General features: G+C 40.1%; 2 protein-coding genes across 3 annotated transcripts; one reads left to right on the forward strand and one right to left on the reverse strand.

Moving 5' to 3' along the window:
- Window positions 1-6,772: 6,772 nt before the first annotated feature.
- lg12h7orf26 (linkage group 12 C7orf26 homolog) lies at window positions 6,773-23,321 on the reverse strand. Of its 2 annotated transcripts, none has more exons than XM_044135078.1 (8): window positions 23,105-23,321; window positions 13,149-13,349; window positions 12,834-13,055; window positions 12,210-12,375; window positions 11,848-12,122; window positions 10,761-10,998; window positions 7,783-7,822; window positions 6,773-7,134 (listed from the first exon to the last, which is right to left on the reverse strand). In XM_044135078.1, the coding sequence occupies exons 2-8, from the start codon at window positions 13,341-13,343 to the stop codon at window positions 6,909-6,911; spliced, it is 1,362 nt and encodes a 453-aa protein (XP_043991013.1). In that variant the 5' UTR covers window positions 13,344-13,349; window positions 23,105-23,321; the 3' UTR covers window positions 6,773-6,908. The 2 variants fall into 2 exon arrangements, with proteins under 2 accessions (XP_043991013.1, XP_043991011.1); XM_044135076.1 differs by lacking the exon at window positions 23,105-23,321 and adding an exon at window positions 14,698-14,822.
- On the forward strand, window positions 15,501-26,048 carry rgs11 (regulator of G protein signaling 11). Its single transcript, XM_044135075.1, has 17 exons — window positions 15,501-15,677; window positions 15,928-16,024; window positions 16,146-16,196; window positions 17,920-18,026; window positions 18,275-18,326; window positions 18,467-18,525; window positions 18,652-18,728; window positions 18,808-18,889; window positions 20,954-21,022; window positions 21,243-21,266; window positions 21,339-21,400; window positions 21,691-21,804; window positions 23,236-23,351; window positions 23,911-23,998; window positions 24,590-24,728; window positions 24,821-24,903; window positions 25,499-26,048. Exons 1-17 carry the CDS (start codon window positions 15,615-15,617, stop codon window positions 25,617-25,619), a joined length of 1,404 nt encoding a protein of 467 aa, XP_043991010.1. The 5' UTR covers window positions 15,501-15,614; the 3' UTR covers window positions 25,620-26,048.
- Window positions 26,049-26,765: the final 717 nt, after the last annotated feature.

The following is a 26,765-nucleotide window of genomic DNA, read 5'->3' on the forward strand; positions in this document are numbered from 1 at the left end:
AATATTGTTAGAATGTTACACGATTTTCAGAAAAAAGTCAAACGGAAGGGAAAAGTGTGGCGCACCAATGACAGGAGGAACTGACGACTGGGAATGGAGGTTCACCTTTCTGGGAGGGAACGGCCATGAAGATAGAGCTACGGAGGAATGGTCACACATGTGTCAAACTCAAGGCCTGAGGGCCAAATGTGGCCCACAGTAACATCTTTTATGTGGCCCTCTAGACTCCAAATTACATCAATAAATTCACACAAAATCAACAAATCTCCACTTCTTTTTTTTTTTGTCAAAATTGGTCAAAAACGTAGAGTTTAAGTGAATGCTGCCTCAGCCCCACTTGATGTCAAGTGATGGTCTGTAACTTGTTATGGCCAGTAATTAAAAAGTCTCATTTAGGATCATACATTAGCACAAATATTGTAAAGACTCCTTACAAACATTCCTTACATAAAAACCCACTAAAACAATCACAAAATCCTGGAGGAACAGCAGTTTATTGATATCTTCACAGTTTAATTGGTTTTATCAATATATTCTGGCACAACCGGCCCTTTAAAAAAACATTCAGATTTTTGACATGGCCCAAAATGAAAATTGAGTTTGACACTCCTGGTTTAGATCAAAGCCTTTTTATGAGGTAGAACGGCTCAGTCAAAGTCTAGCTTAAATCCAAAACGTATAAGTTTTTCATTGAATTCAAGCCGTTTAGTAAAGAAGTGCAGTCAAACGTTTCAGTGTCGAGATGGTTGACACGTTTTCTAAAAGGTGTTCGAAAAAGTATGGCCTAAATTGGGATAAAAATAATTACCCGACACACTTTTAAGATTTTTTTTTTTTTTAAACAAATAAAATTAATGATTTATTACATGTAACATTCCAGACACACAACCCCAAAAAGTAACCAAGTGAATAAGTGAAGTGTGGATCTAGTAGGATACAGTCCGATGGATGTTTGAATGAATGCGTGTCGTCTATATCAGACTAATACATCTTGAAAATCCATAATTTATCCCATAACTTCACAATTATGTGTTGCTGTGCTTTGGTCTGTCTCCTGTAAATATTAAAGTTTGTGGTCGTGATTGGACAAAATGCGAAGAAGTTTTAGGAAACTTCCGCTCACTTTAGGGGTACAAATACAGTGAAGGTGTGAAGAATCTAACTTTTTTTTTTTTTAGAAGACGTAAAGTTATACTCAAGTGCCTTACATCCCTACTGTTCACACTTTTCTTCCCCACTGTCAAGCATTTAGAACCCCAAAAGTTCAGGACATATTTTATTCTAAGTGGTTGATATGGTTGCACGAATGTTTAAGGTCAAGAATGTGGCGTTGCCATGGAGGACAGACGAGTATCAGAGTGAAATGTGACCGTCTCGTTTTTTTTCCCCCGCCGCCCCGGTTTGATCACAGGTCCCACTGTCGTCAGGTCACAGGTAACGTCGTTCAGACCGATCCGAACGTTTCCACTGTTTTTGCAGCCGGCACTCACACCGCTGCAACAAAGTTCCGACTGTGCAAAAGTAGTGAGGCAACTGTTTTCTCAGAAAAGCGAAACCACAAGCTCGTTGGCTCTAATTGGAGCTTTTGAAAGAGTTCTGTATTTTCAGGCTAAAAAACTGTAGCAAGATTCTGAAATTGTTACAAAACACAACATCTTTTTTTTCCTTTTGGCCCCACTTTAGAAAAACATCCTCCTTTGAGAAAATGTTTTACTTGATCAAACCGTTTAGTTCAGTTATTTTGTATAAAGCAGTATAAATTATTTTATTGTGCTTTTTTTCCCCAGAGAGATGCAACTTCATACAGTGACTTTTTAAATAGTTAATATTTGCATTTAACAGTTGAAGAAAAACCTTTTCTTAGTCTTACAAAATCCATTGATGATTTTAGCCTTGTCATTGCCTTTCTGTGCATAATTCTGGTTGACTCTCATTTCCCTTCAGTGATCCATTTGGGCTTCCTCCCATCAACTTGGATTCCTCCAGTATAACTTTTAGCGTTTTTTTACAGAGCAAGCATTTCAATCTTATACTTAATCAATAGACCATTCCTCCAGTATTACACTGATAGTTGAAAGTTGAGTTTCAACTGTGGAGCAAGTTGAATCTACACTGCAGACGTCAATCAGATTACAGGCCTTTGAAAACAAAAACTGCTTCTTTAAAGAGAAATTGATTTAAAAAAAAAACGAAGTACATCTCCTCAGACTCATGGAAGCTCAGTTAGAATGCTGCAGGTTTAATTATAGAGTTTAGCATGCTTTATTTGTACAAGGGGTCTGCTTGTTAGCTGCATTTGCTGCTAATCTGCTGCTAGCATGGCTAAAGAGATAAGCTACCACAGCGCACGGATTATTCCAAATTATATCAGAACGGTGATAAGTAGAGCATACCTAAACACGAGAAGCTCATCACAAACAGCCTCAGTCGGCTTGAAGAAACAGATTCCAAGAGGAGTTATGAGAAAGGAAGAACTTGTGTTTCCCACAATGCCACAAAATCCCTCTAAAAACCATGTTGTGTCAACACTCAGGAGCCGCCTTTGAGGTAAAGACAGTTAAGCTCAGGATTCCCAGGCTGCGACCTTGGCAGGGTTCTCGTCTTTAAAGGAAACTAATGAGGGTGGTCCCACAGAGACCGCAGTGCTTGTGCTCTTTAATTCTAAAACGTCTCTGGTAAAAGGAAATAACCAGACAAGCCTGCATTATGGTGCCTGACGGTAAATTCGCTCCCAGTTTCCTGTCCATTTCCTGTTCAAGAGCAGTATTCTTTCAGGTGGTTTTCAAGCTGCTATTGTAGTCAAGATAGAGGAACTGTCTGTAACACCTGCATCATTTTTAGCAAAAAACATTGCTAGGGGAAAAGAAGCTAAAAGCTATTTTGAGAGCTTTATTGTGTTCTGTTACATAAGCCAGCATTGTCTTTTTTTTTTGTTTGTTTGTTTGTTTTACATCCTGCTACGTGGAGGGCTGCCGCTACAAAGAAATCAATTCCACAAAGCGTGACTTGAAAAAATAGGACTATAGATTTCGAAGAACAAACCTAAAATACATTTCGTTGGAATTTAATGTTTCTGCTAGTTTCACTAACTGAAATGTAAGAATGAATGGGATTTAAAGCCTACTAGAAACGTACAAACGTCATCCAGCCAACTCGCAATAAATTTGAGCTCACTCAAATCTAATAAACGGAAGAATGTTAGCTAGCTAGCAAAGGTATTAGCAGTAAGCTAGCAGTAGCCTGGACCACAGTGGAGTCACACAAGATGTTTGGGTGTGACTCAAACTTTTGCCTGACAGAGAAGTCTTGCAAGATTAAAAAAATACATACATTATATACTCCCATTAAGACAACATTTTAGACCTGCAATTAATGTATTAAAGACCAACTTACTTTTTAAAATGAATTTAAGGCATTTAAAGATCTCAATTTTAGCTACGGTACATGAATTTAAGACTTTTTTGAATACTTTTTTTAAGGATGTGCAGACAATTCATTTTTTATTTGTAAAGTCCCCAATTACTTTAATGTTAAATATTAGTAGTTTTTTTTATAGAAGTACTTATCTAATGGAGAGAAAGCTGGAATATTTTAAGAGTTTTGTTAAAAGGTAGTTTTAGCAACACATTCTGCCATAACCGCCCCTTTTGAGGGCATTCAGGATCTTGACGTGGGCCGAAATGAGAAAGAGTTTGACATCCCTGGTTTAGAGAAACGATTGTTAGAACGGCCTGGTTAAAGTTCAGACAAAAATTCAATAAAAAAAATCTGTGGCGAGACTTAAAATGTGGTATTCAAAGATGTCAGACTCTAGATGTGTAAAGCTGGTGGAGACGCTGAACGACTTGGTAGTTGTCCCAAGTCTCTGTTTGTGCTTTAGACAAACTCCTGCGTCCCTTTGTGTTGTTTCATCAGATTACATTGTAGCAAAATTCCATATTTGTGGTTGTAATGTGACAAAAATGTAAAAACATTTAAGTAATATGTGTGTTTTTAGACGCTACTTGTCGGACTCAATGTAGCACAATTGCAACTGAGTTTGTTTTTCTTTTTAAATACTTTCTCAACTTGAGTAACTACAAAGAGGTCGTTACGTTCCAACCTACAGAGTTCCCTAATCTGATCCTAATAATGGGTGTGGATTAACAGGTTAAAGAGCTTTAAAAAAACAAAAAAAAAAACAAAAGCGGTATAATCGCTGCTTGAGCTTTCAGTGGAAATGTCCATTAGTTAATGACTGACATGGTTCAATTGTGTCTTACTCAGAGTAAGGTTCATACATCTGCTGCAAGGTTAGCTTGGAGGAACCAGTGAATCTGATTTCGGGTTTGGCCTTGGGGTTGTGGGTTAGGTATTTTCTGCAGCTGTAGCTTTTGCAGGCAGACACACACAGACACCTGCAAGGCTAAGCTGGGCCAACACCAAACCACACTTTCCCCTGAAACCATGGAAACTCTGCTTCATGTAACTACTCCACGTGCAAAGAGAACAGGTGAGGTTTGTTTTAGTTTCCTAAAATAGAGAATGTTCACATTCAGTGAAAAACTGCAGATATTGCAGTTTTTATAAGAACTTTTATAAGAATATTTATAAGAAATATTTGGGTAACTTTAGAAAAAAAAAAGATTTCTAAATAAATATTGTCACCTAAGTGGTCTGTATATGGAGATTTAAAAAGTATTTGCCCCCATAAAGAGTTGCATTCGATTTTTTTTGTCACACGTAACCGTTTCAGACTCAAACACATTTTCATATCAAAGATAACTTGAGTATATATATATATAAACCAATTTCATTTCTGAAGAAAGAGAGAGAAAAAGCTTTCCGAACCCACTTGGTCCTACATTATGTGAAAAACTCATCCAGGAAGCAAGAAAGGAACCCAGAAAAATCATCTAAAGCACAGAAGGCATCACATAAGGTCAAAAGTTTTGTAAACTTGGGTAAAAAAAACCAAACAAAAACATTTTTAGAGTCAGTATAATGTATTTCTAGCTACAAGGTGCCATTTTATAGCACATTAAAGTGTTAACATCTGTTATAAAAATGCAATATATGTTAAATTTTATTTCCTAATTTAACGCCTTGAAATTGGGCCTCTGTCTCTTTAAAAACTCCTGCTCTGCCTTCAGGAAGTCATCACAACATGGCTCCTCTATTAACCCTTTAACAGCATCTTTACCAGTACTGAGACGAAGCTAGTGTAATGAGTTCAGCAGATGTGCAGCTCCACCAGGTGTTTGCTAATTGCTGCTGGCTAGTCTGAAGGAGCTGAGAGAGGCAGAAGCTCAGAAACTACAGCTCCGAGGAGGAGCTTTGCAATTGAAGGAGGGGCTAGGTTCACCTAAGTGTTTTGCGCAACTGAGAGGTTGCCATGGAGATTAAAGGATTTCTCAAACATGCATGAATGAATTAAGGCAGCACTGCAGGTATGTCTTTGATGAGGGAATAACATTATAACATGATGTAAAGCTCAAAGCATGTTGATTTGACCTTTAAATAATAGCAAAATTAAGGGTTTTGAGAGGCCTAGTCAATGTACAAACTGTTTAAGGTTGAACAGCCTGGGAAATCCTTCAGTGATGCTGAATGAAAGAAGTTATGAAAAAGACTTATTATTGCAAACATTGCAAAGTAATTATTGTAGGCTTTGGAGGGTTCACTTTTTCACATTGGGCTACTCTTCATAGCTTTTTCCAAACAACAGAAGCACAATCCAAAGAAATCTGTAAGCGAGCAAACCGTTTCCTCTCTTCATCGCGACCACAGAAGCCACTCCCACCACACACACACGATCCTGCCTTTTCACTCGAACTGCGTCTTTATCAGGCACCTCAACCGTCACGACAGCGACGCATCTCTTTCCAAGAAAAAGATATCCTTATCGCCGCCCCGCCCGCTCTGCAGGGAGGAAACCCAGCAGGCGGCCCAATCGCCCCAACATCGCAACAAACCCGCAGCTGCATTTGCTTTGGGGTGGAACCTCGTCGAGATGAAACGCAGAGAATCAGCGTTTGCACAGACGATGCGGGACGCGCAGAAGTAATTATTACTGGATGATTGTCCTGGCATTCCACCTGTGAAACGGAAGAGCAGACAGTCTAATTATGGCAAAAGTATTTCATGTTTATAGTTCCTCCTGGGCCACTTAAAGACAATGAAAACAAAGGAAAATTGTGAGACTTAAGTCTACCTTAACAGGTCGAAATTCCCCTAAATCTTTGAAATGAGGAAGTGGAAAGCAGCTGCAATGGGAAGATGATGCAATTTTCATCTTAAATGAGAGCAGTGAAGGTGGGGGGCATGTTAAGGCTGTTGGGTGATATCCTATCTGTATGAAAACAGGGCTTAACTCTTGCATGCTGGAAGATAGTGACATCTCATAGTTACGCAATGAAACCCCGATGAGTGTGGGAAAGCACTGATGAGTCCACCTTCAGATATTCCTTAATATTCTGTGTGTAGTAAGTCTTCTAAACCATACAAGTCACATCATGACAGAATTTCCTCTCTGTTGCCCCACTTGCTTTTCCTGAGTAAATTTCTCAAGAATCCTCTTGACAGTTGAGTTTACACAACACCTTTTGTTTTTTGGCAAATGTTTTAATGCCATGCAGCTTTAGAAATCCCGAACAGAAAGAGTCATTAAAAGCCACGTTGGTTTTCCTAACTTGTAAAGATTAGAAATTTAACCCTCATTCCTTTGACCATGTGCGTTTGTAGCTGCAACAGCGACCACAAGTGGTAGACGTCAAGAACTACACCCCATGTGAAGTAAAAAAATATTTATTCAATGCGGATTCACTGTAAAACATTCACAAGCGCCCAGAGATTCAAACATTCCTTCAAACACTCATATCTCATATCTGCAGTCACCGAGTGGCAGTCTGTGTTTTTTTTTTTTTTTTTTAGTGGCCGGGTCGGAAGGGGAACGGCATCCCCGTCATGAACGGCTGAGAGGGGTACTGGGCGTGAGGGGCCGGGTGGGCGGCCAAAGGCGTGTGGGGCGCGTGAGGCGGCAGAGTGGGGTGCGCGGGGAGGGGAGAGTGAGCGGCGTGGGGGCTGTAGGCCAGCGGAGGGGTGTGGATGTTGTTGTAGTACATCACCGGGCCGGACAGCACCAACTGGAGCAGACTGGAAATGGGAAAGACGGGAGGGGGGTGAAGGGGGAGACGGACACGTTCTGATTCAAGCAGGTTTTAGGATTAGAAATAACCAAATCATATTTAAGACCATTATAATAAAATACGACCTGCATCCCTGCAGAAATGTAGAAACTTCATCCAGCCAAATGGCAATAAATTTCCTCTTACCCATGATGGATTCAAAATAGCTAACTGCCTAGCTTGCTAGCAAGGGTATATTAATAGGGGTGCACTGATTGCTGTTTTCTGGACAAAAGCTAATCATCAAAAATAATCTTACCAGCTACTTACCCTCTACTAAAATTTCCAGTCATATTCAATATTTCAAATAAGGACAAGGAAAAACAATATGTATCTATATTTCTTGACAGAAACGTACATGTAAGAACAAGAAAAAACTAAATATATATTTCTTACTATGTCAGCTTTGGTCCTCCATAAGAAACAACATACACTAAAAAAAACAAACCAACAACAACTAAGAACTTGAAACCAGGTCAGAGATTCGCCTCTCAGCAGGACAACAAAACAGAGTCAGAGCTACCATCAAAACAATATGAAAGACTTAAAAAGGACGAGTTCAAACCAAGATCGAAATCTAGTTATGCATTAAAAAAACAGAGACAAAACGTCTTACTTGTTGTGAGGGAGCCGTGAACAGATGGCTCTCAGGTCCTCTGTGAAAACAAAAATGCATCTCTTAAACACTTACTATCATTTGATATAAACATCAAAGAGAAACAAAAAGATTTAATTCAATGACCCAAACTTGAATTCTGTGTACCAAAAAAAGAAACTCTCAGAAAATGTATTGCATTGGTTCTGACTTTGCATTGGTTCTCCACTTAAACATTTTTTGTCAGATTATGGACTTTATTTTAACGGCGAGAAAGTTTTCTTTAATTGTTGTGTTTGGACACCGTACTACTAAAGATGTACTTCTACTTCAATAATACTTCTATGGGCTGGTTTGAACCCCAGTTAGAAAAGTACAACAAAGTATTAGGGCCATGTTAGGAAAAAAATAATACAAATAAAATTATGAAAATAAACTCAAACATGAATAAAGTCACAATATTAGAACAATAAAGTCAAAGAATTGAATAAAGTCTTAACATCATGAAAACAAAGTCATAAAATTATGAGAATAAATTTGAAATAATATGGGAATTATCTGGTGGCATTACCAGAATAAAATTATAATATGAAAATAATGTCGTAGCAATAGAAGAATAAAGTCATAAAATGAGAATAAAGTCGTGATATTGAGAATAAAATTGAAATATTATGATAATAAAGTCACAATAATATGAGAACAAAGTCATATTTTGAGAATAGTCGATATTAAGACAATAAAGTCGTAATAAGAATTTATTGGGGCCTGCCCATAGCAATGCATAAGGAGAGCAGTGACTGACTTGCGAAGCAAGTCAGTCACTGCCTCCATGCATTGCATGGCAGGCACCTATTGTTCTACACCCAATAGAATGTCTCTTTAAGTATTATTATTTATTATTCTTCCGTCACCCGGAATGCGGCTCAGACCGCTCATGAGCCCACCCACAAAAGTGGTATCAAACGCGGCTCGATCCCGGAGGTGTGCTATTACTTCTGGTGGGATTTGGAGTTACCATGGCGGCGTAAAAGCAAAAAACGACCCCAAAATCACTAACGAGCTCACCAGGTGAAATCTGGTCAAGGGGACGAAGCAACCTCTAAATCTTAAAATACCCTATTTTTGAGGATTTTCTGTGTCATAACTTCATGTAGAAACGCCATTCAAACTTCATTTTGTAGATACGTCCGTGATCTCTTCTAAAACGAAGACAGCACGTCGATATGAGTTATGGTTTGTCCACAACTTCTTTCTAAGCTGACCCAAAGTTTTTGATTTTTGGAAAAATCAGAGTGTGCCTGTCAGCCTCTGAGGAGAGTCAGAGCGACATTTTGACCCCAAATCATTTTTAACCTCACGCTCACAAATATTGCATGATTGGTATCAAACTTGGTCATGACATTGATACGCTCCGGTCAAATGTTTTCAAAATTATCTAGTTTTCTCTCCAGGTGCTTCAGAGCACAGATCTCACTGATTCACTTCCATGTATTTCTGAAAAATTTCAGACCTTGGCACACACTTTTTATCTCATCGCTGTTAATACTGTGAGTGAGGTAGAGATATGAATGGCGGGACTATGTGAGACGACAAATAGCCCTCTCATATGCTTCCGGTTTTCGAATATGTATTACGGTTCCCAAACAGTTTTTGCAATGCTTTTTAGTCAAACTGGCTGGCTCAAACAGAGAATTGTCTCCCCTGGATGTCTCACTCACAGCTGGCAGAGGATTATTTACCATGGCAACGGAACCCAGAGCAGGAGAGCTGCTGAGGACTACAAATCGCATCACTGTAGTTCTAACTACTAGTTCAGTTAAAACAGGAGGACTGAGCTGGCCATTAGAAAAACTTGCTGCTATGGGCTGTATATAACTAATTTAACCCAGTCACTGTTACACATGGGATGAGTCTAGCCCTTTGAAATGAAGCTTACTGAAAATTTCAAAATAAAAGCCCTTGAAAATTTTTACATCAGGTCATTGCTTTTTTGAATCCAATGACTGTTACACATGGGATGACTTTGACCCTTTCAAATGAAGCTTAACAAAAATTTCAAAATAAAAGCTTTGGCAATTTTTACATCATGTAATTGCTCTTTTTGGCTTTATGTGACTGGTTTATCCAAAGCACTCTTACACATTGGATTAGTGTGGGCATTTAATATGAAGCTTACTGAAAATTTCAAAATAAAAGCCTCAATATGCCCCTCTGGACAGTGCACAATGCAATGATATCATTCTGCATTATCTGTTTATCCGAGGTTAGGGAACTGCCTTGCGCAGCAAGGCAGTTCATTAACGATAACCTTTTATAAGCTATTTTCTATTTTTTAGACTTATTAGCCATGTTTAGTATACTTTATGGAGTAAGTAAATGACAGTAAACATTCTAATGATACCCCACATGCTACTGAAAGTATTCATGCTTACATTAGCATATTTGCTCATTTTAGCTAATGCACTTGCTTTATCATACTGAATGTTGCATGTCCAGCTTACTTAACATTCTTGTGATTCTCCACATGCTATTGATTACATTGCAGCTTTCTTTAGCATTGATGCTAATTCTTAGCATCACAACGCTGGGTCCAAACCGACGGGCACACTTTGGCAGGCCCCAGTTAAATTTCTTCAGGAATTTTCTAGTTCTTATTAATCTCCTACAACTTTATTCTCTTAAAATTATGACTTTATTCTAGTATAAGTTTATTCTCGTAATTTTACCTTCTATATTTTCTGAGTGTTTCCCCAAAAGAAAAGTTACCAGTTCAGTTGTACCTAAAGTGGCAACTTTAGGTACAACTGAATGTTATTGGCTAGTTCACCTGACTTGTGAACCAAAGACAAAAATACATTTGAAATTTCTCGACCTTTTATCTCTTCTGTAGTGTCTGAACGTATTTCTTTATGACAGACAAAACACTAAGATTATCGGTTGGTTTGACCTAAAACAGTAACGGCTTCCCCAGACTCCACTTCCTCCTCGCTACCTCGTACCTCTGGAGCAGAGCAGCGCTCCGCTGGCCATCGCCACCTGCAGAGCCTGGGCCAGCCGGTCCAGGGCCAGCTGAGACGCAGCGTGTGTGTCGCTGGTGGCTGTGTGCGTGTGTTTGTCAGCCTGGTCCAGGAGGCGAGAGAGATCGGAGGTCAGGGCGGCCACCGACTCCATCTGAAGCAGCGCTAGGCGACCGAAGAGCCCCTTCTCGTTGAGTATGTTGGGTAAAAGCATGAACACCTACATCAGGGAGAAGACGGAGAGAAGAAAAACATTTGGTCGTCGTCACTGTTTGGACTGAATGTATGGATGCAGAAATTTCACACATGTGCACAACTCTGAAGAGCAAAAAGATGATTCTTCTACATGAAATCCACACCCGCGCTGCTGCAGCAGTGCAAATGGGAAAAAAATAACACAAAAAACCCCATTGAACAACAACTCAAAACCACTCGTATCGACTACGCTACACAAAGTTTCATTACCGTAGCAACCGACTGACAACAGCGCCACGAGCATATCAGGATCTAACACCATAAAACACGCAAACATTTCCCACACAAAGAACAGAACATTCAGTCCGTCACAGTTTGATGTTTATTTTACAATTATTAATAAACAATCGTCTGAACTCTGAACACGCCGGTGGTTGATTATCTAGTTGAAACACCTGCTCTACTGACAGTCTGTCAGAGTTGATGTGTGGGTCGCCATTTTATTTTAACTCAACCGAAACACTTCAAATTCTGCAGCACATCTACATGTTAAGGTTCTCAAAGTCAAGCTAGCATAGCTGACTTACTTCTCTCTCCTTTGCTATTTTTTTTTTTAAATGAAAACTTTTCACTGAACAGTGAAATTTGATACCCTTGCACCTTGTTATCTGGCTGTCGTAGTGTCGACATTTAAGATTTAGCATGTTGTGTTGACAACTTGTCAGCTAAAACCAGTGGTAGTTATCGTCAGCTAGCGGTTTTGTTGCCCTACTGCACGGAGCTGACAGGTGGGATCTTGTGCGTGTGACGTCACGTTGCAACACATCTTTAATGTTTAACTAGCACACACAAACACACACACATGCACACACACCTGAAGAACACTTAGATGTAGAGCGGAGAAGACGCGCGCCACGTCCGGCTCGCCGTCAGAGCTCCCGTCGCTCGCCTGCTTCTTGTCCCGCCTGTAGGCCAGCGGCGCGTTGACGCACCAGCGGATCAACCCGCCGAGCGGCGTCACGTCCAGAGAGCTGATTGGCTGGCTGCCGGACAGGGGCGAGTTCAGGAAGGTGATCAGGACCAGCCGGGGGTCGTCTTGGATCCACGACACGATCATCTGGAGAAGCTCCATCGGAGGCGTGAGCTCCTCTGGAAAAAAAACAAAACAAGACGTGTTGTTGAGGTTGCTAGGCGTTCCGCTCCAACGCTGAGGATTTCTGCGTGATCCTGATGTACCTGAGGTGAGGTCGTACAGAGTGGTGACGGCTGCGATGAACTGGCAGCAGAATCGTGGGCTGGCGCTGTGGATGTTGTGCAGGGTGGGCCCAGACCCAGGCACCATGCTGCAATAGTCATCCACCAGCACCTGCGCCAGGCGGACGCAGTACAAACGATGGGTCCTCTGCAGGCACAACCACAGGCAGGCGGAGCATGAACACTTTCACACTCCACATGACAGAGGCTTAGAGTTTTATTCAGGGGCAACAGAATAGAGGGGGCCAGAAATAAAAGCATACCACTCTATTCTGATTTTTATTTATAGAAATACTCAACACCGTAAATTATTTCTTTCTTCTTCTTCACAATACCGCTGAAACAATTAATCTGATTAATTGATTATTGAAATAATCGTCAACTATTTTACTAATCGATTAATCGTTAGCATTTACAGGCTCAACAAAGGCAATTTGCTGAAAGAACAACGTATTGAGAGAAGTAATTAAGGCAATGCTGTAAAAAAAATATATACATTTTGCATTTAAGATAATAATAAGTAAGTAAATCTGTTCTACCCAAATCTCCTCTAGACTCATCACGATCGATCCGATTAATCGTTCCAGCCCTACGTGGACTCCTCACCTGTAGCCAGGTGGCAGCACATTCCAGAATGGGAACCCTGCCCACGGCGACTGCCATGGAGACCAGTTTGCTCAGCAGCGCCATCCGACTCTCGTCCGCCTGGTTTCCTTGGAGATTGAAGAGGGCGGAGAACATGAGCTGGCGCACCGTGTCCCGACTCTGTTCCTGGAAACAGCTGCACATGATCTCCAGCAGCTGCAGCTCCTGCAGAGCACTCATCCTCTGTTGGAAAAAATAATAAAATAATAATTGGTGTTTACACTTTGAAGCTGTTGACTATTTACTCTAAGGGACCTTTTGGGGGGAAGGGCTTACCCTGACTGGTGCGTTTCTGTCCTTGGGCGTGTGCAGGATGAACTCCTCAATCAGATCCAGGGTTTTGGCGTCGACCTGAGGGGCCTGCCTGCCCGACTGCACCATGTTGCAAATGTAGATGTCCAGGTGGTAGAGCAGCTCCTTGGCGGCACTTAGCACGTCCCGAGGCAGCAATGACTGACGGATGTCACCCATCGCAACCTGACAGGGGAACACACACACACACACACACACACACACACACACACACACACACACACACACGTTTAATGTCTGGATGTCGTCTTTACCATACAATGGAAAATAAACTAAAATTAACTGTTAGCCCCCTAAGGAACAACGCTTCAACAGCTTTAAAGTCAATTTCTTATATTGTAGTAGAATAACTTCACACTGGAGAAATGAATCTACAGTCACTCTAGATGAATTATTTGTGTTCCAATGAGGCTTGTTTGTTAGATTAAAGTGCCTTTTATACCCACTTTTATTTCTGCATATTAAAAAAAAAAATTAATTCAATAAAGTAATGTATAATATGCTTAAGGCAGTATTAAACATATTTGTTGCTAAACTAAAATTTCTGGATTTTTTTGTTTTGTTTTTTTAACTGTTTTTATGTAAAATGATGAGTTTTAAAACAATAGAGTAGGCTTTTATTAATCCCACAGTAGGGAGATTCACTTGTTACAGCAGCGCAGTAACAAAATATACACCACTGAACATAAAATTCAATGGTGTATATAATATGACTTTTATAATATGGAGAACCCTGTTGACACGTTCTTTTGTTCAAGGTCACATGAAAAGCATGATTAGACTTACTGTTTATATAAATATCGCACAGAATGGGCATATGATTGCACTGATTTTTGGGAACTAAAGAAATGAGTAAGTAATGATTTCCTGGTTCCTTGGGGTATAAATATGATGCAAGTCAAATTTATAAGGCTAATTTATTTTGGCTATTGAGAACCAGGCTGGATGACAGTCAACTTTCCTCAAAGGAAGTGAGCAGAATGATGAGGGAGGTAGAAACACTTCCTCACTTGGTGTCAACAAGTCTCCATAACAACCATTAGATACACGTGCGTTCTATTCATGTCCGTGGAAACCCCAAAATGTGTTCCTGTTAAGAGTTAAATATACCTGGTTAGTTTGAATTTCTACACGGGGCGCAATGATAATGCAAAGTTTACTTTGCTAAGTCAGTCAAAAGTAAAAGCAGCAACACATAGTAGTAATACAACAATGCAATAGGCTTTTTTTTCCTGTAAAGAAATGGATAAATGACGCAAAAATTGGAAACTAAATAGATGAAAACAAAGTAGTTATTTTAATGTCGGGTTTTAGAGTGACCAATGCCTACTGAAAGTCCACAGAGTCAGGATTTTCCATATTTCTGCAGCTCATCCTTGACTCGGTCTCTGTCCTTTCTACTGTGCTTACTGTTAGCAAGGCAACAACTAGCGGCAGTTTTTCAACTTCGCGACCAAAACTCACACACGTTAGCTTTTCCTAGAAGACAAACAGACACGTTGCAAGCTTTTACCTCTTCAAAGACTCTAAATTCAGCAGAAAAATGCCGAGTGGAGTAAAACTAAATAAAAAAATAAAACAAAAATAGACCTCACTAATGGAGAGAATGAACCGCTTCCTCCTCCTACGGAAGCCTGCTTGGTATAAAAATCACCAGTACTGTCAGAGCAAATATGAAATAATAGAATAATATTAAAATATATTGATTATATATTGAAACTATACAATATATTGCAGAAAACAGCACTAGTAATTTAATAATTATAAATAAACAACATCAAATAAATTCAAATATTGTTACCGTTAAAATATAAAATGAAAAACTACACAAAACAAAACAAAGTAATAAAATATTTGCTCAATTTCCACAATAACTTTAAGTTGAATTTTTAAGAGTCTTTCAAATGTATTTAAAGCAAAATTGCACCAATATGACTTTTAAATTATCTTCCACAGCATGCATTTTATTTATAAGCAAACTTTAAACATTTTATCAAAATAAAATGAAAATAATAAAAAAATAATCGAAAAATAAATCAGACGCGACTAGCTTATTCGAGTAAATAGAAAAAACACGGAGTAATTACTGTAGTTTTTGCCCCCCTTTTTTTTACTCAAAATAAACTTTTAACGTGGTCAATTGCTTTATTGTGTGCGACACAATAAATACAACAACAACAAACAAAACGTTTTTATTGCACTAAACAACAGAAAATACACACTCTTCAACTACATATCTTTGTTGTTTTTTTTATCATTGTATATACACGAGCGCGCCCACGGTGTTCACGGAAACGCGCCTGTAGGGAGCTGAAAGAGAAAGCTGGATGGGAATCATCAGTCGTGCACTGTAGCTGCCGCGCGCTTCCGACAGCACTTTGGTGTTTTGCACTTCGCCGTCCCGCCGGGTGATCTCTAGCATCCCGCAAGATGACAATTAACACCCTGGCCAAAGGAGGTCTGCAGCCGGAACAAATGTCATGCTTTCGGAAGGTAACGCTTTTCAAATCCGCTAGCTGTTTTTTTATTTTTTATAAATATATATTTATAAATAAAATATTCTACTGTACAACCGGAGCGAACCGAGATAACCCTACATATATTGTGCCTCACAATAGAAAATGAATATATCAAAACATGACTGAGCGTGGTTGTGTTTTGTTTCTGAACTTCTAACTTATTGATGAGCGCTTTTAATGTGAGTCTTTTCTGTGCTTTATGCGCGCGTGCCCCCATTCGACAGATGGAGAAAGTGCTCGTGGCCATGCAGGACCCTGACATGGGCATGAAGATGAGAAATCAGAGACTCCTCATCACTGTCATCCCACACGCCATGACAGGTGTGTGTATTTGTGAAAGCACACTTTTATTGTCTCCTACCAACCAAAATATGACAACAAAAAAGGGAATTATACTTTTTAAATTACATTTTCCTCTCTTTTTATGGTTTTAATTTCACAGGCCAAGATATAATTACCTGGCTGATTCAGAAATACCACATCTATGAGGAGGGTGAGTGCTCTGGGTGATAAAAGGTGTGTGACTATAGCTTGTTGTGTGTCATCGGAGAGTTGCCAGGATATGGTGTTTGCTCTCAAGATGAGACGAGGTAGATGTGATTCGGGTGTGTGTGTGTGTGTGTGTGTGTGTGTGTGTGTGTGTGTGATCCAGGATCCAGGGGTGGCTGTTTCCAGTAAACAGGAATAGAGTGAGCCCCGCTGGGCCGGAATTTGATTAAGTCACTTGATGAGGTGCGTTTGATTAGTGTTTTCTTGCGGCAGAGGTCCTCAGGGGATATTACCATGCCTGAACTTATTTCAAGGTTAGTGGAAAAAAAAGGTGCGCACTGTCCCTTTTTCGCCCTGTGTGGACTTAAGAGTGCGAAAGAAGGAAATAAGGTGTCACTCAAAAGAATAGGTCCCTAAAACTAGAATTTAGCTCAGTTCAGTTTGTTAATATAGTGCCAATTCTTAACTATCGTCTTCTAAACTCCAAACAGATCCAATTTTTACACAGAGCCAGTGACTGCTTGTTATATGGGCAATCACCCAGGGTGGCATCTTATGCGGGGGAAGTGAGGTGGCATGAGAGTACGCAAAGATTCTTGTTTTTCAATGCGAAATTCCTCTTTCAGATCAATTAAATCACATAGTCTGATTGAAATGGATTGACTTGAATTCTCATTTCATACTATTAGTCAGTGCAGTCGAATTCAGTACATGATTTGAATTCAGTTCAAAATTCACAACTACATTATTGATCCCAAAGGGAAATTTAAACGTTGCTTAAGCTCGTTCAATTAAAGAGTTGTTATAGATCGAGATGTCTGTGGGAAGGATACATCTCCTGTAGCAGTCTATATTGCAACAAATTTGAGGAAGCCTCTGACTGAAGACTTTTCAGTGACAGTTTCATAAAGATGACGGCCATTACTTTCCACCAACCTCAATGCCTTCTTCGGAGCAAGCAAGTGGTGATAGTGGAAATTAAATCCTTTAGCTTAATCTAGAAAACTAACGCAGCATATTACCTGATATACACCAACCCTATGGTGAAACACGGTGGTGGCAGCATCATGCTGTAGGGATGTTGAAAAAGAGGCACAGGAAGGACTGTTTGCTAACAAGGTGTTCTGGTCAGATGAGATTGCAATTTAATGATGCTCTCCATCCAATCTGATCGAGTTAAAAATGTCAGGTTCTAGACGTGCAAAGCTAGCTTACAGTTGTTGACACAGAGGAAGGTGGGAAGGAATCCCCTTAGTGGGCAGTGGTGTCCCAAAGTGGGGGGCCAGTGGAGGCCATGGCTCCCTCTTGAATAAAAACTAAAATAATGCATTTTATTTATGATGCCTCTTATAGTTTGAGACCTCAAGCTAGCATAGTTAAAATTATTTTTGAAAATTCGAATACATAAAAAAGATTAAAACAAAAGTAAACCAAAATTTTGCAATTTTAAAAAACAACAGTCAGCGGGTTGAATAAATAAAAATAAATACATACATTTTGCAAAAAAAAATAAAAAAAATGTAAAAAATTAGCTGTACACTTTAAAATTTTTCTGGAAACTCCTATGAAAAGGTGCCACTGTCAGTGGGACTACATACAAGTGAATGAAATGCTATTCAGATTTTCTTTGTAAAAAAAACCTGCCAAAAACCAGGAATATGTTTTCTTAATATTACACTGTACACTCCTTAATGCATATTCTCGTCTTCTTCTCCCTCGTTTATCAGAGGCCCTGCATCTTGGCGAGATGCTGGTCAAATACGGATACATCTACCCTCTCAAAGAGCCTCGCTGCCTGGTGTTACGACCCGACGAGTCGCCCTACCGCTTCCAGGTCAGACCATCAACGGCATGTTTGTGTCAACAGCGAGAAAAGAAAAAATGTCTTCCATAAGCCTAACTTTAGCTAAACTGCCACTTTAACTCTGGTAGTATCTTATCTCTGTTTTGCACTAGCTCTCCATCAGTCAAGTTCCTAAATTAATCCCTCATCCCTCCGTCGGTGTCTGTTTCTCTTCTTTTATTGCCCATGTGAAGAACGATATCAGTTTAAAAAAAATTAAATCCTGTGTGTTTTCCCAGACTCCTTATTTCTGGATAAGTACCCGCTGGCCCGCCTCAGAGCTGGACTACGGTAGGAAAGTAACGATATTACAGGAGGAGGGCGCAGATCTGCAAAATGTTTTGCAAACATCATAAAGAAGCATAAAGAAAAAGAAACAGCTGGCACTAATCTTCTCTCTATTATATTTTCCTTCGCTTTTCCGTCCACAGCGATCTACTTGGCTAAAAAGAACATCAGAAAACAAGGAGAACTGATGGAATATGAAAAGGTAGGGACCGTGTGCGTGTGTATCCTGGAAGCGGAGAATGAGTGTGTGTGATGAATTATGCAGGAATGAGTGTGCTTGTGTCATCACTTCTCTTCCGTCCGATTCCCCCACCCCACGCCTTTTTAGGAGAGGTACAGTCTGTTGCACAAGCGGATCAACCACACCTGGGACTTTGTGGTGATGCAAGCCAGAGAGCAACTGAGGTACACTTACACGCAGCCGCGCCGCTCCCTCGCGCCATTAAACATGTATACCAACTTCCGCTGTGATTTCTGTTTACAGGGCCTCCAAACAGAGGAGGAAGGCCGACCGAATTGTTCTAGAATGTCAGGAGCAGGCGTACTGGCTCATCAACAGACCACCGGTAGTCTCACCATCACACCAACACTCCCTTCTGTTCTATACCAACAAAATTTGTCGAAAGCCGCAAAAGCTATAAGCACCCTTTAGAAAAAGACGTCATGATTAAGTCATGAAGTTTCATACAAACCTGTCCTGCGAAGCTTGACTGATTTATGATGACAGAGACAAGAGTTGATTTCTGTATTTAGGTTTTTGGAACAAAGAAGAAATAAACTGTGCTTTACAGACAGAGACAGAGAGGTTTCTGGAACGGAGCATCCCGTACTTGTGGGAATAAAATGGGCAAGTGCGTGATTTGGAGCCTAAAGGATTGTTTGTGCTATTACTTTTGCTGTAGAAATATCAGTGTAGATATTTTAAAAAAACAAAAAAACATTGAAAACGTGCTCAAATTATCTCCATTACAGGCTGCAGAGCCCTTTACTTTCTGTGCTATGTCACACTGTACTATATTATACCATGCTATGCTGTCCAATGATATAACACACTATGCTATATTATACAATGATGTGCTGTGTTATTCTATGTAAACTATGTTAAGCTAGGCTAGAGTCAAATACTATATTATTTGATGCTATGCTATCCTAGGCTAGTCAAACCTATTATGTTATGCTAGGAGACACTTTATTGTTGCTACTATGCTATATCATTACACATTAACAAATATGCTTTAGTCAAAACTTTTTACATGGCTAAATAGTTTTAGTTTCACCCAGTCCAGATTTCCTAAAGTAATGCTGATATTGCATTTTAGGCAACAAAATGTTTATTTTTCTTATTTAAAAAAGGAATGAAATCATTTGTTCATTTGGATCTTTTACTAGATCTCTAGTATTGTATAAAAAGACTTAAGTGATTAAAGGAAAAATATGTAGAATGTGGCAATTTTTCAATCTGACTAATTGTCAGAATAATTGATTAGTAAAATAATAGTTAGATGCAGCCCTAATCGTTAGTGTGGATGTTAAAAAAAGATACGGTTTCTCTAGTTCCAATTTTGTACTTGGTGCTTGCATCATGTGAACCAAATTTTATACAAGTTTATGATTTGTGTTTTTAAAATCCAATTGTTCTGCAGTAACTATCTGATTCACTACTTTTTTCTTCTTCTTTTTTTTAGCTAGAACACTAACTAGTAAAAAACTGCCAACGACCGAGCAATCAGAGGTCCCTCTAATGCTCATCCACAGTTCCCTGCGTGCGCCTCGCCGCATGCAATATTCAGACTGTCTGTTAAAAGCCAGAGCTGACAAAAGCACAGGCAGTGTTGAGGGGTGGAAAGAAATCAGAAAATCTCCAGCTCACTTCTTCAGCGCATAAACCTCCCTTTATCCTCACACAAACACATCCAGAGGAAGAGGAGAGGTTTAAAAGAAAAGTGAGAGCGCTGAGGTGTAGCAGGGTTTGCATGGGGACTCCATGTTGGTAGACCTTATGAATTAAGGAAGAGGACTCAGGGAAGAGGGAAAAACAACTCTGGAATCGAAGGAAGAGTTGGTGGAAAACAACAGCAAGGTTCAAACTTGTCCTATCAGTGTGACACATATCTGTACAGAACACACAGCAGACCCAAAATGCTTTATAATATCTCTAATTGTACACATTTAAAGCTGCATTATGTAACTTATAAAAATATTTTTTTACATATTTGTTGGAACTTTATGGCATCATACATAGTGTGTGTGTGTGTTACAAGCTATGCTGCAGCTAGCATAGCTTGTTGTGAATGCTATGGCTAGTTAGCATGGCAGCAGAGAAGCATTTTTTCCTGTAATGGCAATATGCTTCTCCACCATTAGCACGCTGAGTGGAGTACACGAGCTTGACTGACGGCGATAAGACCCGCCTCCTGGCTCTGATTGGTTGTTTTTGGTCGGTGCATTTCATCAGACTGCAGTAGTGGATGAAGGAAGAGGAGAGTGGAGGAGATCGATCTTTTCACAGATTGTCTTTCTCATACCATAGTGTCAGACAGTTTCAGCAAATATGTAAAACAAAAAAAAACATGCTCGTTACAAAAGTTTCACTCTGTATCTATAATGTTTTTTGTTTTTATTTTTCTTAGCCCGGGGTGCAGAACGTGTTGGACTGGGGTCTGGAGCGACCAAACAACTTCAGCACACGAGTCCCTCTGGTCGGACCCTCATGTTCTCCCCCATTTCAATCAGTTTATTGAACTAGCATGCCCTCTCTAACTCTGTCGCTGCTCTCCTTTTTTCGCTGTTGTTTTTCTCGCTGCTTGGGTTACGTCAAAGTAAGTGCTCGATTCGTTGACAGCCGTTACATCTACCTGCAAATCAAGTCAGTGCGCAGCCTTAAGTTGACGATGCCATCTTACTGTCTTCCAGAACTAGAACACCGACTACTACAAAAGCGAGGTAAATATTGCGTCGCTGAAGCCCAGACGTTTATGTGTCTGTGCTTATCACATCCGTCTTCATCCTCAACAGATTGAAATGTCCAGACGAGCCCTCGGAAGAAACCGAGTGAAGTCCTCCGTCTGCCTCGAATGGTACGTGTCGGTTCGATGAAGGTCAGCGCGCGCACGTTCTCACGTGTCCATAAGATCTTATGCACATAAGATCTAATGGACATAAGGTCTAATGGAAATGCTGTTGCTTGGACCAAATTCCTCCACCCACTAAGCTTACTGCTCCCTCCATAAGAGCAGCTAATGGAGCCTTCCTGGGGCAAGTTGGAATTAGCGGCCATTAACTGCTGCGTCCTGCTGCACTAATACAATAAATCTGTGTGTGTGTGTTTTTGTGTGTGTGTGTGTGGCGTGCCTTTGCATCTGTGCAGCTTCGTCAAGTACAGCGAGCAGTATCAGAACCACGATCCCATAATGCAGGGCTGCCTTCCCAGTAACCCCTGGATCTCCGATGACGCTGCATACTGGACGATGAACTCAGAAATGTAAGACGAGACGTGGTCGTACTGGTGGAGTTCACTGCTTTTACTGGAACTCGAAGGGAAAGACGCAGCCAAGCTAGCTCATATGTGGCGTTATTTGAGCTAGATAAACAAGGGATAAATTACTTATTTTTATTTTTTGTTGAAGTTTGTGACGGTGACGGTTAAGGTAGTTACAGAACAAAAGAATCTAAAATTATTTGGTTCTTCACGTCACCACAACTGTCCGGTTGGTCCTATAATTAATTAGCTTTTCTGCTCGTCTCCTGTGGGATTGTCACACCTCTCCTGCCTCCTCTGAAAGGGTTGGAAGGTTTCCATGCAGTCACTCCAATCTTTAGTTTCCATCACAGATTTCTCAGCGGGCCGGATTTCTCCAAAACATTGTCAGAGAAATTCTTATATATATATTTATATATATATAGATATATATATATATATATATATATATATATATATATATATATATTTATATATATAAATATATACCTACTGAACCCTGATATAAGTTCAACTCTGATTGATTGAACAAACTTTTCTTTTTTTTGTGAATTTTAAGGTTTTTAACCAGCTGGTGTTGATACAACTACAGCGATGACAAAGAATTAGCAGTGTGTAGAAATTATTCAGTGTACTAACCAACCGACGGACTAAATGACCAATATTGACCAATGTTGACCACAGAGAGTGATTATAGGAAGTGATAAATGTTTGGACAATTGTGTTGTCCATCTTTACTAACTAACCAACTAACTAACTTTGATGCAGCTGCGAAGGATGATTTACCAAATAACTGATTCATCTCAATGTATGAATCAGTTACTTTCTATCAAGACATTAATCAGTGTTGTCCACCTAAATTAACCAACAAACTTTGATACGACTATTAAGCGTGATTAACTAAGAAACAGATTAATATCAAGGCATTAATCAATTTTGTTCATCCACACTAATTAACTAACAATGATACAAGCATTCCAGAAATGATCAAGTGTACTAACTAAATAACTAACATTGATACAGCGACAAAGACCGTCTCTATAAAGTGATAAAGGTGCAGACATTGATCAGAGTTGGTCATCTATACAAACTAACTTACTGACAAACTGTAGCTGTTACTCGTTTGACCCACTCAAGGTCGTGCATTTCTGTGAAACAAAAGGAAAATGATTCATGGCGCCGATGAGTCGGTCTTCTACCACTCGGCTAATTAGTTTCATGTGTTATGGTGGAACGTTCTACGATATTTAAAACAAATATTGAAGAGTAGGAAAAGAACGGTTGGATCATCGCGAGATCTTACTTCTCCAACCCGCAGTCGGACCGTCTTTCGTCGTGTGTTTGCCTGAAGTTCTGTCAGAAGGCGACAACGAATGGGGGGTATTAACCAACCATGAACCGTTTGATGACGTGACCTGTGTGTGTTTGCGGCAGAGTGCCCGTTCCCACTCGTCTTCGCGTGGAGCGCTGGAGCTTCAGCTTCATGGAGCTGCTGTCCGACGCTATGGGGCGGCGGGAGTTCATGACGTACCTGGAGAAAGAGTTCAGCGGTGAGAATCAGTGGCTGAAACGCTCGTGAAGCTCAGCAAGCCCAGGACAGTCCGATGAAAATTTCATTTAAGTACTACTAATACTGATTCTTATAGAAATTAATGTGTTAAATCCCCTACATGTTACTTTAAGTTTGATTCACATTCATAATAGCAGTCAGCGTTTCCTCCTGAAAGCCATTGCTGTCAGAGGAAGAAAGGAAGTACAACTTCAACTTCTTGAAGTTCAACTTCATCCTTTCAGTCCACCCAGTTAACTGAAAGGACGACAAACAAACAAAAAAAATCAGTGGGGTAAAGAAAACGAATTGTGATGAAAAACAGCTGCAGAAGAAAAATCCTGAAAAAAAGGATACTAATGGAAACTAGAGGGAGAAACTACTGAAAAGATTTGTTCATCCATGCAGACACAGCGTATAAAATATTGCCAAAGGCTAGCATTTTCCTCAGAGACCTCCTTATGCTATAAATATATTTTCTTTCCTTTGTCATTGTTACTGTTCCTCAACGTGTGTGTGTGTGTGTTTGTGTGTCTATGTGTTTGTGTGGCTACTCTCAGCGGAGAACCTGCACTTCTGGCAGGCGTGTGAGGAAATTAGACACGGAGAAAGTTCCAAGATCGTAGAGAAAGTGGAGGACGTTTACAAGTGAGTGCGCGCACACAAACCTGTTGAAGGTTTACAGTGTCTTAAATAAAAACTAATCTAGTAGTAATCATGTAAAAATGTTTCCGTTTGTGGAAACAAGCAGGAAAAACCTGCATGCTCACTCCACGGGTTGTATGCTTGTCAAATTCCCCCTTAGCCACGTGAATTTCAGAATGACAGACGTGTTTTTTTAAGATGGCCGCCGTCTCTCCAAGTTTGTAGTGATAGGATGAGGCAAGAATCAGATATCAGATGATCACATACATCAGTCGTCAACTGGGAGGAGATGAAGATGATGCGACACAGACTGAGACAGTCGTCTTAATGGTTAGCGTTAGCGTCTGCTAATTTTAAAAATGTGCTTAGCGGTTCAGCGTTAGCGAACCTGAGATTTCTGTTTAGCGAATTAATCGGACTTTTTGGTTCGCCATGTCCACCACCTGGCAATAACTACTGCTGATTTTAATACAAACATGTTCTCCGTTACAACCATGGCAGCCATTTTGAAAAATATCTTGAATAATCAAAACAAAATGTTTATCAGTACACATGATTTTTATTTCTTTATTTTACTTTTTTGATGTTGTTTAGAAACTTCCTGGCCCCTGGAGCGGCCCGTTGGGTCAACATTGACAGTAAGACGATGGATAAAACCTTAGAGGGGATCAAACGGCCGCATCGCTTCGTCATGGACGACGCACAGATGCACATCTACTTCCTCATGAAGAAGGTTTTTAGCAGTTTTCACCTATCTAATCATTTGGAAAAGATGATCATCAATGAAGTGTTTCGTGTTCCCATTCTTTAACAACACGTGTCTAGGACTCTTACCCCAGGTATCTGAAATCTGACCTGTACAAAAACATGCTGGCTAAAGCAGTCGTCCCACAGGAGATTAAGAAAAGGTAATGTCTAAATTCTACAACGGCATGTTAGGAGCTGTTGTAGGGAGGAAAAAAAAGGGGCAAATTTTTCACCAGAAAAAATCTGAAATTTTGAGATTAAGTTTAGAAATTGTATACCAAAAAAAAGGACATGTCTCAGTTTAAAAAGTCAAAAATGCCTTTTTGAGATTAATCTCTGATATTTTCTAGGAAATACTTGGAAATTTTTGAGTTTGAAATGTTCAAAATTTGCTTCAGAAAATTACATTATGAGGTTAACCTCGGAAAATAAGCAAGAATTTAGAAATTTTGAGATTAATCTCACATTTTATGGAAAATACTGGGAGATTTGGTAGCGAAAACAGAAATTTTGACATCAATATCAGAACTTTTCTAAAGAAAAAAAATTTAACTCAGAAATTTAGCAGTTTGAGAAGATGAAAATTTTGTAGAAAAACTCAAGGTTTTTTTTATTTTTATTTTTTTTGTTTGGCGGAAATGTAACCCTCTCCCCCCCATCTACAATGGCTCTAACATGCCGTCGCACATTTCTGCTCTGTTTCTGAGTGAGTCCGCCTGTCTGTGGGTCAAACCGTCCCCCTCTCGCTTCCCGTAGCGTGTTCCCCTTCATGAGGCGCCAGCGGCACTCCAGCCCCTCCCCGGCTCAGGCCGGCGTCCCGGCGGCGGAGGAAGACGGCCGAGCAGGTACCAACTCCGCAGCGGGCTCCCACTCCTGATCCGGGGGTTTCCCTCCCCAGAACATTACTCCAGCCTCCACTGTCTCCATCGTTCACCACGGCAACCAACCATGGATTTATTCTCTTCAGCTGTTTTCTTAAAAAATCATTCTGAGCCCAAGAGGCAGAGTTACTGCAATAGAAAACAGAAACATCTCATCTGCGCATGAGCAGTTCACAGCAACTTTTCTGCATCCTTCCTAAACTCAGACCGCGCTGAGCCCATTTGCTTTAGATATTGTTTTTCACTTCAGCTGTTCCGTTCCTCCCTCAGACGTAATGTAGACATATCTTTGCTAGCTGTTTCGGTGTGATTTTCCGTCTGCCTGTCCAGTCCATCCCATGCTGGAGCCGCACCATTGTGATTGCTGTAAATCTTGCTCGAGCCCGTTTTCATCCCAATAAAAAAAAAAAAAAAAAAAAAATAAATCACGAGACCAGTCGGCCTTGTGTTTGCCATCAGTTCTGCATGTTGTTAGGCTTGTCCATTCATGAGTTATTCGTCTTTTCTCTTGCTTTGTTATATTTACCGTTATCTCCGTACGTAATTGTGGCACTGTACACTCTCACGTGCTCAGACACCTGGGAACCCAAACCGACTTTTGAAGTTCCACAGTTCCTTTCCGGCTTCTGATTTGCTACGACGTCACAGAAAACAGCAACCCGTCATCCAGATGTGCGCCTCCATTCAACTCACCTGGTTTACCCTATCAAAAGCCTGCAAAACTATGACATCACCGTCTGTTTATGGAAGCTTTTGAATTTGAAACAGGTTTATGTGATTATTTTGGTATAAAACAGATATAAATAATGCTGGTGGTAATCAGTTAACCTACGGTTTCATGAATGCTAGGCTAGTTAGCATAGCCAGCAATAATGGTGGATAAACGGGTTTCCTATATTGGTAAGTCGTTTCTCAGGCTTTAGCACATTTAGCAGCCACACAAGAATGATTGACAGCACCGAGATCCGCCTCCTGGCTCTGATTGGTTGTTTTTAGTCAGGAGCGGTGCGTTTCTTCAGACAGTAATGGTAGGATGAAATAAATTTTTTCAGATTGTCTGACCAAATATGTAAAAAAGAAAAATAATAATAATTCTTTAGAAAATGGGCCATCTTTTAAACAGTGCACTTGAGCATCTGATT

This window comes from Gambusia affinis, linkage group LG12 (assembly GCF_019740435.1).
Source record: "Gambusia affinis linkage group LG12, SWU_Gaff_1.0, whole genome shotgun sequence".
Taxonomy (NCBI): Eukaryota; Metazoa; Chordata; class Actinopteri; order Cyprinodontiformes; family Poeciliidae; genus Gambusia; species Gambusia affinis.